Source organism: Phocoena phocoena, chromosome 7 (genome assembly GCF_963924675.1).
Source record: "Phocoena phocoena chromosome 7, mPhoPho1.1, whole genome shotgun sequence".
Lineage (NCBI taxonomy): Eukaryota > Metazoa > Chordata > Mammalia > Artiodactyla > Phocoenidae > Phocoena > Phocoena phocoena.
The window spans coordinates 106,222,444-106,238,195 of record NC_089225.1 but is presented as its reverse complement, the minus strand read 5'-3'; the positions used below and the strand labels follow the sequence as shown (position 1 = coordinate 106,238,195).

Sequence of the window (15,752 nt, the reverse complement as noted above, 5' to 3'; positions counted from 1 at the left end):
GGACTTCTGCTCTGTCCTCCAAGAAAAAGTCTCAAGAGAGAGGTAAATAGCAGGTGAACTTCTACCACACTCTCAGTCGTCATGTTGCCGACTTTCTGTGTCCCAAGGCTTGCCTGGGAGTTCTCGACTTTTCCAGCCTCAAGTCACCTTCCCGTTTCAGCATCTTCATGACAACTGCTTTAGCACACTGGTACATGTACATGCCCCCATTATTTTCAAAGTTAATTTTAAGAAGGGGAAGCAAATAACTCTTTAAAGATTAGGACAAAAGCGTGTGTTTTAGGAAAAGATCTGTATATTTGGATGATTACTAACAAAAGACGTCAGAAATAGAGTGCCCTAGTTTGAAAAGTAGATACGGTATTGAAATAGACAAGAACAGAATAAGAAAGAATAGGAAGATCATTGCTGATTGGACTCCAAGTATTCCTCAATTCAACATGCTCGTTACTGGTAGCACCAGAATGGAATAGTGTGTTTGAACTGAGCTTTGTCTCTGCACAACCTCCCTCCAGGTGAAAATGGCAGTCATCCATTGGCTGTACCCGCTGCCCCTCCCCAGCTGTCTTTACTTCTGTAAATACAACTTCCAGTCCCGTTAGATACGAACCTCCAGCAGAGGCAGTGGTGCCTCTCCCATCTTGCCCTGGAGGTTAGCCTGACACTTGGCTGGATTCATTCAATGTTTATAAGGCAATGATCCCCCAAAGCTGTTTATTGTATAAACCATCTTTTCCATGCTGATTTGAAGTATCTCGGTATGTTTAGGGAGGCTCCTTGTCATGGCAAAAAATAGGGAAGAATACGGATGTCCATCAGTATTGTAAAATAAACTGATACATCAACAGAAAATGGATGGTTTGCAGGTATAGACCCATCCTTCAGTCAGTGGAAAACCACCCAAGGGTTTTAAGGTCAAGAAAGCTTCAGGAAGCTTAAACTGGGAAGAACATGTATGGAAGGACATTGCTTACGTGAATATGTAAGGCTATGACTAAAAAAATATCTGAAAGAATCAGTTATTCTGGGATGGGATTACAGGGTACATTTGACTTCCATATGATATATTTATGTACAGGTGGAATTTTTATAATGATCATTAATTACTTTTGTAACCAGAAACAAAATAAAGATATTTAAAATCCAGATCCTTAATGGCCCCAATATTATAGTTCCTTCTTATTCATAATGCTACAAGTCAGCAAATGAGAGCCAGGGGCACACTTGACCTGACCATTCAGTCCCTCCATCAGGAACCACGTTGAGATAAAGAAAACAAAGTTTAGTTCTGATCATGAATGGACCAGTGCAGGCCTTTCCCCCAGCAACATTTTTTAACATGTCACTGTCACTCTGCAGTATACCCAGTCTCCACTGGTGTCTAGCTCTGTTTATGTGTACCAGCAAGAGATCTGATGCTAATACTATAAGCACGTGTTTTGTGGCTGCCCTGCAGGCACTGCTCCCTTGACCCAAGGCAAAACAGGCAGCTCAGGGCCTGCGAGAGCCTCTACTTCCAGAAGGGCCCAGTATGCAGCCAAAAGTTGCTACCCTAATGGCATGTAGTGGGGGACTGATAGTTTTTGCTTTTGTTTTTTGGGGGTGGGGGTTTGGACAAATTCTAGAGCCTTTTGTTGAGGAGTCCCCATTCAAAGTGGGCTGAGTTGCAAATAACAGCTTAAATGGGTACAAGTAAAACCTGTGAATGAGGACTATGTTACCCTCAGAGCTCAAAAGGGGTAAAAATGTTGGGCAGTTGTTGTGGGATTGAGTATTCAGAGGGTCAGTTATCGTTTCTTGACAGTGTCAGGAATAGAGCAGCCCTCAGCTGACCAAACAAAGCCCAGAGATTTGCTGAGCTGGTAGGGCCTCGTACTGCGTGTGGGGTGATGACCCTTCCCTTTCCCTGAGTTCCTTTCTGAGTAGTTGTATATTCTGAATGAGTATGTCAAAGGAGAAGGATGTCATCAGTGTGGTGTCACACCTGTGCTCCCGGGGGAAGTCGGATGCAGTCACAATTTTGCCTGCAGAGACTGTGCGTGACGGCAAAGCTGTAGAGGTACCCCATGGTAGCCAGGTGAAGGCGTGTTGTATCCCTGCAAAGGTGGAGGCCAGCTGCAGCTGAGATGCTATTGAAATAAGCACTGAACAGAACATATTAGCCAAATCTGTGACAGTAAAGCATTTACCACTCGCTAAGTGGATGGCATCAGTAATTGCAATAATATTGGGTATAGGGACCTTAATGGGTGGGGCGCCTTTGTGAGTAACGGTATGCCACTAAATTTAAACAAGGTACCCGCTATCCTCTTAGGGTATTTACCAAACATATAACAGAGGACAAACTGGTATACCTTACCTTAACCATCAAAACTGTTGCCTTACCTAAATGCCCCAAGGTCATAACACTCATTGCCCTAAAATATCCTGTAGTGGGCATTGACGCTCTGATCCAACAAATAATAAAATAAAATTAAATTAAATCTTTGACACAATCAGCTTTATAAAATGGACCTTCCTCTCTGTTAAAATAGTTAATAGAACTCAGTATAAATTAAAACAAGGCCTTCGAGGATAGAAACTTATAATACAAGATCTATATATTTAGAGCAAGAGTGGGCATTTAACTGCCCAATTTGGCCTGTTCTTAAACTTGGAAAGAGGGAATGGTGCCTCATGGTGGATGCCCGCAATCTCAGTGCCATGGCCCAGCAGCCAACCACACAGCTCAAAGCGTAAGCCAGGAGGGAGCAGAGCCAGTTAGCAATCCATAGCAAAAGAAGAAAGACCCCTGGGCAGGGGGGGTGGTCACCCAGACTCCTGCTGGCTAACCCAAGTGGGTTCAGATAGTGAAACCAATGATGCAACACATGTACTAAGAGAGAATGAAAGATTTATTACCCACATACAGAGTCTTTCTGGGAAGAGGCAAGGTAGGCCACCCAAGCTGATCTGAAAATGGCTTGAGCTAAGAGAGGGTGCAGCCTGACGTTTTATTCTGGTGGGGCAACGTGAGGACTCCCTTGCTGGGGCGGGGTGTGTCTGGCTTGAACTTCTCACTGTGGTCGAGGGAGGGAGGGCATGTGCTTTCCCATCACCTTGCCCAGATGTGCCAAGAGGGGAAGTTGGGCTTGAAGCCATCAACAGTCAAACATGAAAACCGGAGTCAAACTATTACAGAATGTGATTGTGGGGTTGTATGTCCTTTCTCTACCATTTCTTTATCATATCACGTGTGCTGGAAACTTTCACTCCAGAGTATGGCAAGAGTGGTGGAGTGAGGAGTAGCAATGGTGCTCAAGGCTCTGGACCCAACCGGTGTCTCAGCCAGGAGGAGTGGGCCGGTCTGGGCTCTCCGGGAACTGGCATCTGTACTCTGGACCAGGGCAGGCCACGTGTCCAGTCAGAGGCAAGAATGGCCGTAGAGTGTCAACCCTAAGAACAGAGAAAGGCAGACAGACAAGTTCAGGATGGGAAGGCCGGAAAGATTCCCTGACATTCAGGGTTGGAGAGTCCTCCCTATGAGGCCCTGGGACCTAGTAAGTGGAGAGGGTGAGCAGGAAGCACCCCCCCCACCACCCCCCCCGTTAAGAGAGGTGAACAGAGTCCCAGATCAAGAAGAGTTTTCACTCTGGCTGAGTGGCTAGTTTTGCAAATGGACAAAACATGTCCATCCCTTATGACCTTGCGCAGGTCCTCATTATTTGTATTATGGATGGTTGAGGGTAGTGGCAGGGTTTCTCTCCTTGGGTGTAACTGATTCCCAGGCCCTTCAAGGCTTTGCTCCAGCTCCTGATGGTCTATTTCCTGACCACCTTCCATCCATCTGGTGGGGACAGTATCACAGTCGGGCAAAGGCAGAAGGACCCCTCTTCCTGACTCCCACCTTTAGAGCAGAGAAAATGTTCCCTTGGGCGCGTGGAGCCTGGCACTGTCTGTCTTGTGGGGCTGGGAGCGGAGCCGGGGTTCCTGCCTGTGGATATTTATCCATCTGTAAAGACCGTGTTCCTCACATAAATCACTTGTCGAATTTACTACATTTTAAGGCCATGGGAAAGACCCCTATGGTTCCTCAGGCCCCCAAAACAACGCATTTACACAGCAACTCTCTTTGTATATCTTTCTTTCCGTGTGTCAGCATAACGTCAGAGACTGTTCTCTGAGCTGCCAACACGTTTGCCTGGCACGGCGCACAGCGGATGAGGACAGCTCTGACCCAGGCACGGGCAGCCTTGGGGCCAACCTAACTCAGGTACTAACTTACTTTGACTGCAGAGAAAAAGCATTCCTCCTTCCCAAGGCTTGTCAGATAAGACAGTTGCCCAAAGCCGTGTTTTCTCCAATTTCGTGGACTTACAAACCTTCCCTGGGATCCTGTTAAAAGGCGAATTTCGATTCAGGAGGCCTGCGATTCTAACCAGCTCCCAGATAACGCTGATGCCGCTGGTCCTCAGTCCACACTTGGTGCGGTAAGGACTTAAACGACCTTCCAGCCCCTTCCAGCTCTGACCATCTGTGGTTCACGCGGTGATGTGGCAGTTCTTACCGCCTGCTCTTCCGCGATTGCAAGGCCGAGCTGGTCCTCGGTCTGCGGGCGTTCCCAGTGCGCGCCCAGCTGGGTCAGGCCGAAGCGTCTAGTGGGACGCGAACGCCGTGTTCCAGATTCCCGCAGTGTCAGTGTCCGCGGTTCCTTCGGACCCCAGCGGTGCCCGCATTATCTCCCTTTCTAGCAGGAAAACTCCAGGGAATGTGAGGTATGCTGTAGAGGGGGGCCGCTGCTCTGCTGTGACACTTGTCCAAGGGCCTTCCATGAGGACTGTCACATCCCACCTGCAGAGGCCAAGAGGTTAGTGAGACGCAGTCCGCCTCGTGCACGTACACTTCGCCCAGGCTCTGCCTCTGGTCGCTCCTCTCCACGTGGAAGAGCATCCTGGGCTCGGGTGGCCCAGCACATCCCAGCGGGGCCGCAGCCTGTGTTCCCTCTGGTGTCAGTGTCTGAGTCCGTGGCTGAGCCACCCTGACTGCCACTGCCTCCGGGAGATGGCCTTTCCTAGTTTCGTAACCCAGACTCCTGTCCAAGGAGGGTAAGGGACGAAAAACACCAGTTGTCTGTGTTCCGTGAGTATTCAGAAAAGACAGGAAACGTGGCCTGCTTCTCCCATTTCCCCAGGGTCTCGACAGGCTGATGGAGCCTGGGTCCCCCAGGGGCTTAAGACCCAGTTTCCAATACTTGGGGCTGGCGGGCAGGGCTCCCTGTTCTCCCAGCAGCTCTGAGGGAGAGCCCACCACTTACCCTGATACCACACTGACACCTTTGTTGCTGCCTTGATGGGAGACCCCCCCCCTTGGGAGGTGTCCCCTTCATCCCTGGCTGCGCCCATCAGCCATTCCCGAAAAGAAAACGGTAACTGTTTCCAGGGACCTTGCCCTCGCTCACTTATGTCCGGCCCCTCAGGAGCGCGTGGAGTTGCACCTTCTGCAGGATGAAGGAGTCTTCTGGAAGCCAGCAGTGTCTCGGGGAATCTGGGGTCCTGGCAAGGCAGATGCAGCCCGAGGAGCAGTTGGTGAGTTGGATGGGAACCCCAAGCCTACCCCTTTCCCCTCAAAGAGGCAAAGGGTCCAGGAAAGTGCACCCAAAGGAAGCCTTCAGTGTCTCACTTCAGAGGATGGAGCTTCAGTGCCCAAACATGGAGGACAAACAGAATTCAACCCCCACCCCACCCCATCATGGTGCATATTGGCAAACGGGGTCGGAAGTCCGCTGTGCTTGGCTGCCCCTGTTTGTGGTACCTGGGCAAAAGCTTGGCTTCACTTTCTCCAAATAACATTTCCCTTTAAATCCCTCTTCGCACTTTACAGAAATGTGAGTTTCTCCTCTTGAAAGCCTACTGTCATCCACAAAGCTCTTTTTTCACGGAGACCCCATGTAATGTAAGTCCTATTAGATGTTTCTCATCCTCTGGGCATCTCTCTGATGTTAAACTCATTCTGGAAACATGGAGCGTGTGTCCTGCAGGTACCTCTGCAGAGAACAGAAGGTTTAGCTACAGACTCCAGAGTGGCGCTGCCAGAGTCGAATGGGGTTCAAACTCGACCCCACTGCATACCAGCTCTGGGACACAGACGAGTTGCTTCTCCTGCCCTGTATCTCAGTTTCTCCTTCTCTTCTGTGGGAATGTGTTTCTTAGAGAGAGCATAGCGTTGAGGGTACAGACTCAGGAGACTTGAACTGTGGGTTCAGTGTATCTCTGCCAGTTTTTAGCTGTGAAATCTTGGGTAGGTTACTTAACTTCTCCATCCCTTGGTTTCTCATCAATAAAACAGGGGTAATTATAGTACCAATCTCTTAGGGTTGTTGTGGAGATCCTATGTTAATATAGTGGCAAAGCTTAGAACAATGCCTGGCACATAGATGTCGGATATTTTTATCAGTATTACCCTGGAAATAAAGGCTTGTGTTGGATCTATTTCAGCGATGATGGCTATGCTAACATCACCTCTTTGATGGCTTTGCCCCTAGATTCGAGATTATGGTGAGCCCTTTAGGGAAGCCATGTGGTTGGACCTGGTTAAGGAAAGGCTGGCTGAGAAAGTGTACACAGTGGCCTGGTTTCTACGGGACATGCGCCTGATATTTCGCAACCATAAAACATTTTACAAGGTAAAGGGCATTTCCTGCCTCCGTTTCACATGCTTTCTACTTTCCCCTCATTTCTGGCACAGCAGAGCCTTGCAAGAAGCTTACCCAGTCTTGTCCCGGGGAGAGCTCAGAAAGACAAGGATTGTAGAAGGAAACTGCCTCCAAATCCCAGAGGTGGAGAGGAGGATGTCCGAAAGAACAGCAAGCAGGACAGGGAAGGATCCTTGTAAACGGTGCCTGAAAAAAAAACATCCATCCTCAGTTTCAGAAAGATACACTCCTCCCACCGAGGAGTCAATTTCATCCTGCCTCCCTGTTCAAACTAGGGGGAAGGCAGTTCATGCTTACATGGTCCTTCGTGCCTCAGAAACACAGAAATAAATGAATTAATTGATTTAAATGAAATAAACATTCAGGATGCTCATGCTTGGATTTTTACTCTTGAATTTCCCAGTGGACTCGAACATCCGGATTGGCCTTCAGTTGGTGTTGCCTCCGTCCTTCATTAGTAGGGAGAGTCAATGAGTTGAGCTACCTTGCAATCCAAGGCATTCTTAGCTTTAGTTTATTGAGTTTCCCTGATTTTTACTCTCACTTATACAGGTATTTCTCGGGACACATCTAGGGTAGATTCTTATCTCCACCCAGCCTCCTTCCTCTCCTGCGTTCCACAAGTTGGCATGTTCATGAGCCACAGACTGTAAACTGGTGTCCATCCACGGAGCTGGAGGGGAAAGAGTCAACCCAGGGAGCCTGTTGATGCCTGGCACAGTCTTAGCCTTGGAGAACAGAAGGATCAACCTTTCTTCAAAGAGTGGGCTTTCAAGAAAAGCTTTATCTTTCTCTGTTTTGCACCAAACTCAGGCTTTGCAGGGGTCAAAATTGGCTCATCGGTCAAGATCGCCTGTCAGGTCTAAGTTAACAGCCAGGCAGAGTCTCATGCATTTGAACATTTGAGCGGCAGGCAGCATCTTCCCACCTATTCTGCCAGACGGCGGGGGAAACACAGCGTTCGGGAAAGGGAGGACATGGCTCCTAAAAAAGCACGAGTGATTTGCTGGCCCTAATCCTTCGTCCTTAGACCTCTGTGTGTTTGCTTTTTTTCTCTTTCAGGCCTCCGACTTTGGTCAGGTAGGACTGGATTTAGAGGCAGAATTTGAAAAAGACCTCAAAGAAGTGCTTATTTTTCATGAAGCCAGTGAGAACAGCTTCCAGGTTCCTCCTTGATCCTGTTCTGGACGAACTAAGGCATCCCAACTTCAGGATCCAGATGATGTGGCCCTGGCCCTCCTTAGATTGCCAATGAGTCTGGAATGTTACCGGCTGCCTCTTGACTCAAATCCAGACCCTTCAGAGCATTGTCACACCCTCCACCGCCTTTTATTGTTTCTTTTTATATTTCACCCCTCAAAAAAAGTAAATATTTGCTTAATACTGTTAAATACCCCATCACAGTTCATATTCTCCCCATTGTCTCATAAATCTTTTTACAATTGTTGTTTGAACTGGGATCCAAACAGCTTCCACACACTGAATTTGGCTAATCTATCTCTTAAGGCTCTTTTAATGTGTAAATTCCCCACTGCCTTTTTTCCTTGCTGTCTACTCTTTGGATAACCTGGGGTCTTTGTCCTATAACATTTTTCATATTCTGGATTTTTCTACATCCCCTTAATGGCATGTTTTTTTCTCCCTGGCGTTTTTTGTAAAGTAGAAGTTAGATCTAGAGGCTTGCTTAGATTCAGGTTTGGGTGGGCGGGGGGTGGAGGGGTACTTCGATTTGGCTTTTTAGTAAAGAGACTTCGCAGGGGGAGCTGTGTATTCATTTGTAATGTTAAGATCGTCCAGCAGGTTCAGGTGTTACCAGCCTGACCCATCTGTTATACATCACCCTTTCCCCTAATGATTTTAGCAGCCACTGATGCTCATTGCCTAAACACATTTCACTAGGGTTTGCAAAATTATTTTTTTTTGGCCGCGTTGGGCCTTCGTTGCTGTGCGCGGGTTTTCTCTAGTTGCTGCAAGCGGGGGTTTCTCTTCGTTGCGGTGTGCGGGCTTCCCATTGCGGTGGCTTCTCTTGTTGCGGAGCATGGGATCTAGGTGTGCGGGCTCAGTAGTTGCGGTACGCAGCCACTAGAGTGCGTGGGTTTCAGTAGTTGTGGCTCATGGGCTCAGTAGCTGTGGCTCGCAGGCTCTAGGTCACAGGCTCAGTAGTTGTGGCACACGGACTTAGTTGTTCCGCGGCATGTGGGATCTTCCTGGACCAGGGATCGAACCCATGTCCCCTGCATTGGCAGGTGGATTCTCAACCACTGCGCCACCAGGGAAGTCCCCAAAATGATGATATTTAGATTCTGTTATTCATTCTATATTTATTGGTCAGAATTCTTCTGCAAAGAGCTTCCCTTCGATAATACTTGGTTAGCTTGAAATACAGTTTGTATAGGAAATGCAAGATAAATGATGGATCTTTATTTAAAGTGTTCAGATTCATGAATTGTTTTCCTAATAGCCTCTAAAGATAGGCAAGGAGGATTTTTCCTTTAACGTATCTTGAGCTCATGGATTTAAATATATTTAATATGCTCTAGACCATTGCAGTTAACGTCTTTATTGCTGCTCAAATCGCTTATCTTCAGGGAGTGAGACTCTCTTCAAGCTGGTTCCTGAGTTGTTTTGAAATGACCCCAGCACTCTTTGATATAGTGTATTAGCTACCTATTGGTGTGTAACAAATGACCCCAAAGTTTAGTGGCTTCAAGGAACAATCATTTGATGGCTCACTCTTCTGTGGGTCAGCAGTTCAGGCAGTCCTCCATGTGGATGCCTTATCTTTGCTCCACATCTCATTGATTAAGCCCTTTCATGCCTGCACAGTATCACCTCTGCCACATACCATCCGTCTAAGCAGATCACTGGGCCAAATTCGAAAGGAGGGGAAATAGGCTGTACCTCTTGATGAGGTGAATGTCAAAGTCACATTACAAAGGGAATGTTGCTTGGGAAGAAATGTTGCCACCGTCTTCAGAAACACCCTACCATAGCCCACCCTCTGACCACAGCCATTCACATCCTTCCCACATGCAAAGGACACTCACTGCCCACCTCCCACCCCAAGAAGTCTCACTCATTGCAGCACTGGGTCAAAGTCCAGGACCTCAGCATCTAAATCAGGTTCAGATGAGATAAGTTTCCTTAGATGTGGTTCATTGGATGTGTCCCCTCAGGTGCACCTCCTCTGGAACCAAAGACCTGTGAATTGATGGACAAGTTAGTCTCCCCCACTTTCCAAATATAACGATGATATAGAATAACCACTGCAGACACTTGCATTCAAACAGTGGGAAATGGGTAGCACATAGCAGTCACTGGTCCACAGCAATTCAGAAGCCAAGTGAGGTGCATGTTGCCAGGTCCCCCAATCCCAGGACAGAGAACATTCCTTGATAATCCCATGAGTTATAAATATTATATCCCTCTAATTCCCATCCAACACCACAGGCTTCTTCCATATTTTCCTCCAGGCAATATCTGTGTCTCTCTTCTCCAGCAGTATGTTTACTCATTTGCCCAAATCTAAACTACAACAATAATAGTTTCAGAATTTCTATACTCATACCCCTATGAAAACAAAACTAAGCTGAATTCTAAATTTGAGTGGAATTTATTTTTGTTTCTGTTATATATTCAATATACTATTGCAGAGAGTATTTTTTCAGGATTTTGCATTTGTATTTATAAATGAAATAGTTCTGTAAGTTTTCATATATTGCCATAGTCAGATTTAGAGTTAGCCTAGCTTGGTAAAATAACTCATGAAACTTTATACCTTTTTATATGTTCCGAAATAGTTTACAGCATTTTAAATTAACCAACTCTTAAAATGATATAGACTAGAGTACTTTGGGGAGATAATATTGACACATTCTCTGTCTTCCCATGGTGATTAGACTATTCAGATATTCTACTGATCTTTTTTTAAAAATAGACCTTTATTGGAGTATAATTGCTTCACAATACTGTGTTAGTTTCTGTTGTACAACAAAGTGAATCAGCAATATGCATACACATGTCCCCACATCCCCTCCCTCTTGCGTCTCCTGCCCACCCTCCCTATCCCACCCCTCTAGGTCATTGCAAAGCACCATGCTGATCTCCCTGTGCTATGCTGCTGCGTCCACTAGCTAACTATTTTGCATTTGGTAGTGTATATATGTTGATGCTACTCTCACTTTGCCCCAGCTTCCCCCTCCCACCTCATGCCCTCAAGTCCATTCTCTATGTCTACATCTTTATTCCTGCCCTGCAACTAGGTTCATCAGTACCTTTTTTTTTTTTTTTTTTAGATTCCATATATATGTGTTAGCATATGGTATTTGTTTTTCTCTTTCTGACATACTTCACTCTGTATGACAGACTCTAGGTCCATCCACCTCACTACAAATAACTCAATTACATTTCTTTTATGGCTGAGTAATATTCCATTATATATATGTACCACATCTTCTTTATCCATTCATCTGTCGATGGACATTTAGGTTGGTTCCATGTCCTGGCTATTGTAAATACTGCTGCAATGAACATTATGGTACATCTCTCTTTTTGAATTACGGTTTTCTCAGGGTATATGCCCAGCAGTGGGATTGCTGGGTCATATGGTAGTTCTATTTTCAGTTTTTTAAGGAACCTCCATACTGTTCTCCATAGTGGTTGTATCAATTTACATTCCCACCAACAGTGCAGGAGGGTTCCCTTTTCATCACACCCTCTCCAGCATTTATTGTTTGTAGATTTTTTGATTATGGCCATTCTGACCAGTATGAGGTGATACCTCATTGCAGTTTTTTGTTTTTTGTTTTTTGTTTTTGCGGTACGCGGGCCTCTCACTGCTGTGGCCCCTCCCGTTGCGGAGCACAGGCTCCGGACGCGCAGGCCCAGCGGCCATGGCTCACGGGCCCAGCCACTCCACGGCATGCGGGATCTTCCCGGACCGGGGCACGAACCCGTGTCCCCTGCATCGGCAGGCGGACTCTCAACCACTGCGCCACCAGGGAAGCCCCTCATTGCAGTTTTGATTTGCATTTCTCTAATAATTAGTGATGTTGAGCATCTTTTCATGTGCCTCTTGGCCATCTGTATGTCTTCCTTGGTGAAATGTCTGTTTAGGTCTTCTGCCCATTTTTTAATTAGATTGCTTGTTTTTTTGATATTGAGCTCCATGAGCTGTTGGTATACTTTGGAGATTAATCCTTTGTCTGTTGTTTCATTTGCAAGTATTTTCTCCCATTCTGAGGGTTGTCTTTTTGTCTTATTTATGGCTTCCTTTGCTGTGCAAAAACTTTTAAGTTTAATTAAGTCCCATTTGTTTATTTTTGTTTTTTTTTCTGTCACTCTAGGAGGTGGGTCAAAAAAGATCTTGCTGTGGTTTATGTCAAAGAGTGTTAGCAAGCATCATACTCAACGGTGAAAAACTGAAAGCATTTCCACTAAGATCAGGAACAAGACAAGGATGTCCACTCTCGCCACTCTTATTCAACATAGTTTTGGAAGTCCTAGCCATGGCAATCAGAGAAGAAAAAGAAATAAAAGGCATACAAATTGGAAACAAAGAAGTAAAACTGTCACTCTTTGCAGATGACATGATACAATACATAGAAAATCCTAAAGATGCCACCAGAAAAGTACTAGAACTAATCAATGAATTTGGTAAGGTTGCAGGATACAAAATTAATGCACAGAAATCTCTGGCATTCCTATACACCAGCAACGAAAATTCAGAACAGAAATTAAGGAAACAATCCATTTACCATCGCAAGAAAAAGAATAAAATACCTAGGAATAAACCTGCCTAAGGAAACTAGAGACTCATACTCAGAAAACTATAAAACACTGACGAAAGAAATTAAAGATGACATAAACAGATGGAGAAATATACCACGTTCTTGGATTGGAAGAATCAATATTGTGAAAATGACTATACTACCCAAAGCAATCTACAGATACAATGCAATCCCTATCAAACTACCAATGGCATTCTTCACAGAATTAGAACAAAAAATTTTACAATTTGTATGGAAACACAAAAGACCCCAAATAGCCAAAGCAATCTTGAGAAAGAAAAATGGAGTTGGAGGAATCAGGCTCCCCGACTTCAAACTATACCACAAAGCTACAGTAATCAAGACAGTATGGTACTGGCACAAAAACAGAAATATAGATCAATGGTACAGGATAGAATGCCCAGAGATAAACCGACACACGTATGGTCACCTAGTTTACGACAAAGGAGGCAAGAACATACAATGGAGAAAAGACAGCCTCTTCAATAAGTGGTGCTGGGAAAACTGGGCAGCTGCATGTAAAAGAATGAAATGTATCCCTAACACCATACACAAAAATAAAAGCCAAATGGATTAAAGATCTAAATGTAAGACCAGACACTATAAAACTCTTAGAGGAAAACATAGGAAAAACACTCTACTGCTTTTTGAATCAGTTCCACTTTTATATTTTTCTAAAAGTCATCTACTGCATTTATTGTTTATAGTTGGTCTTATTTCTATCATTTTATTCTTTCTCTTTTGAATATGTTTGTATTTTTTGTCTACATTTTCTTTGTTTTCATTTTCTTTTCTGGAAAGCATTGTAACAGTAATTCTTCTATTTACCTGCAAGTTTTCCAAATGTATTTTTAATTTATTCTTCAAATGTCATAGCCAAAAATAAAATATTTTAATGTGTCACATATTTAAGCCAAGGTGTGTCACTTTTATACCCACCAGCTCCCTAATTCTGGTCTATCCACTGTATAATAATATGGATATTCATTATCATTATTAATTTTTCTGTCTTTTACTCCATATTAATTATTTTAATTTTATTCAATTATTTATATGTCATTGTTTTGCTATTTTTATATTATATATAAATTATAATCATGTCAAATATCATATAACATAATTCAAAAGCAAAAATTAAAAATTTGTGTTATGATAATCCATATTCATGAGAACAATATTAATGTTTTCTGTTCTTACTATTTAAGTTTCCCCGCTGGTCTTTTCTTGCCATGGTATCTCCATACTTCCTTTTTTGATCCATCTTTCTGCTGACTGAAGTATATCTTTAAGTAATTTTAAAAGAAGAGTACGTGGTTGGTGTGTTTTCTGAGTCTTTGCATATCTCAGAATGTCTTCTGTTGTTTTCATTAACTAACAACATAGTGCACTACAATATATATTTTATCACAACTTCTCATCTTCAAAATTGATTTAGACTTTGTTCCACTGTCTTTGAGCATTTTGTTCTACAACTCTAATGTCTGAGTTCAGTCAGAATTCTGTTTCTTTGCTAGTGTGTGAAAACGTATGAAATTCCCCCTTTATCTTTGTAATTATGTGTTTAGTTATTTTTGACAGAATAGGATTCAGTGTAATATTCTTACCACTGATATTGCCTGGCACACTGAGCCTTTTCAATATACATATCTGGTTCTGTTTTCAGCTCCATTAAATCTTTCTGATCCATTTGTTCTGGGCTTACTTTCAAGAATATCTTTATCCATGCTCTGTCCTCCCTATTTATTATTTTAAAAAGGAGAAGGTATTTCAGAAAGCACTCTTCCTCTTAGGCCATTAGTATGAGACTTAAATATACTAAATTAAAACAATTGCAATTCTATGGTCAGTATTTTAAACCTAACAATCTTTTAGCATTTTAACAGTGCTAATTGCGGGCTTCCCTGGTGGTGCAGTGGTTAAGAATCTGCCTGCCAATGCAGGGGGCACGGGTTCAAGCCCTGGTCCAGGAAAATCCCACATGCCGTGGAGCAACTCAGCCCGTGCACCACAACTACTTAAGCCCGTGTGCTCTAGGGCCTGCGTACTTCAACTACTGCGCCCGCGTGCTGCAACTACTGAAGCCTGAGAGCCTAGAGCCTGTGGTCTGCAAGAGAAGCCACCACTGTGAGAAGCCCGCACACCACAATGAAGGGTAGCCCGCGCACCGCAATGAAGAGTAGCCCCTGCTCTCCACAAATAGAGAAAGCCCGGGCACAGCAATGAAGACCCAACGCAGCCAAACATTTTAATAAATTAATTAATTAATAAAATAAAAATCGAACTCCCTTGCTCTTGTTCTAAAAAAAAGAAAAAAAGAAAAGCACAAACACTATTCACTTTGCCACTGTGGAGTGACACTTGACATAATGAAATCCAAGGAAGCCATTGTCTTACACACTTTTCCCTGGTTCAGTGGTCTGTTGCATCTCAGGAGCCATCTAGAAAAGGGAGTACCACTCAGTGAGGCCCTCCCAGACTGGACTCCTTGGGCCACGTGCCAACGGCCATCCTAGCTAAATAAAACCAGAGCTAGGACACATTGGCACTGGAGACACCTAGCCCCACGAACAGCCACTGGCATCTGATTATATACAGACAGGTTGAGCAGAGACGCCACAGGAACTCTCTCCTCCATCACCCAGATGTCACACGGAGGCCAATTTTCCAGAAGACAGCACAGGGCCTCAAGCAAGAGCTCAGTGGCGAGGACAGTGACCCAGACCTGGACACAGGGCTTGAGGATCAGCAGGAAGGAGTGGCTGCATGTCCAGAATGTCAGCTGATACCAGAACTCATCTGTCCCGCCGCCCTGGGACAGTGTCCGTTTAATGTGGAGTGACTGTTTAATACGCCAAATGCTGTAGCATCTAGGGGCTGGGATGAGGCAGAAACATCCTTATTTCACAAGGGCAACAGTGAGGTTCTCCAGGCTCCACAGCCCTGGGGCAGAGGCAGAGCATCCAGGCACTGCGTTTGCATTGTTCAGATCCAGGGCTGAAACTGTGCCCAGCTGTCGAGGTGCGGTGGAGGGGCTGCCTCAGCGGGCCCTATGAATAGGTTCTGGCCTGATTCATGGGCCCATGAAAGTGCCCTGGGGAGCAGGGGAGCCCAGTCTCTCTGCCCTCAAGCAGGTGGGCTCTGGCGGCCAGTGAAAGGGCCTTCTGGTTCATGGGTACATGTTAGTACTTACCGGAAGTAAGAGATGCCGGAGATGCTCTGGCACATCCTGAGGGTAGGAGTATTCCAGTGTGAGAAGCACATCCTCTTAAAAA

The 15,752-nt window shown here is 44.9% G+C and overlaps 1 protein-coding gene across 1 annotated transcript in view; it reads left to right on the top strand.

The window, feature by feature from the left end:
• Positions 1–7,897, top strand: part of SP110 (SP110 nuclear body protein) — a 38,723-nt gene extending 30,826 nt beyond the window's left edge. The window contains 5 exon segments of the mRNA XM_065881138.1: positions 4,731–4,846; positions 5,456–5,564; positions 5,860–5,931; positions 6,521–6,661; positions 7,754–7,897. Of these exon segments, the coding sequence (XP_065737210.1) occupies positions 4,731–4,846; positions 5,456–5,564; positions 5,860–5,931; positions 6,521–6,661; positions 7,754–7,867 (552 nt within the window). The 3' untranslated portion in view covers positions 7,868–7,897.
• The last annotated feature ends 7,855 nt before the right edge of the window (positions 7,898–15,752 follow it).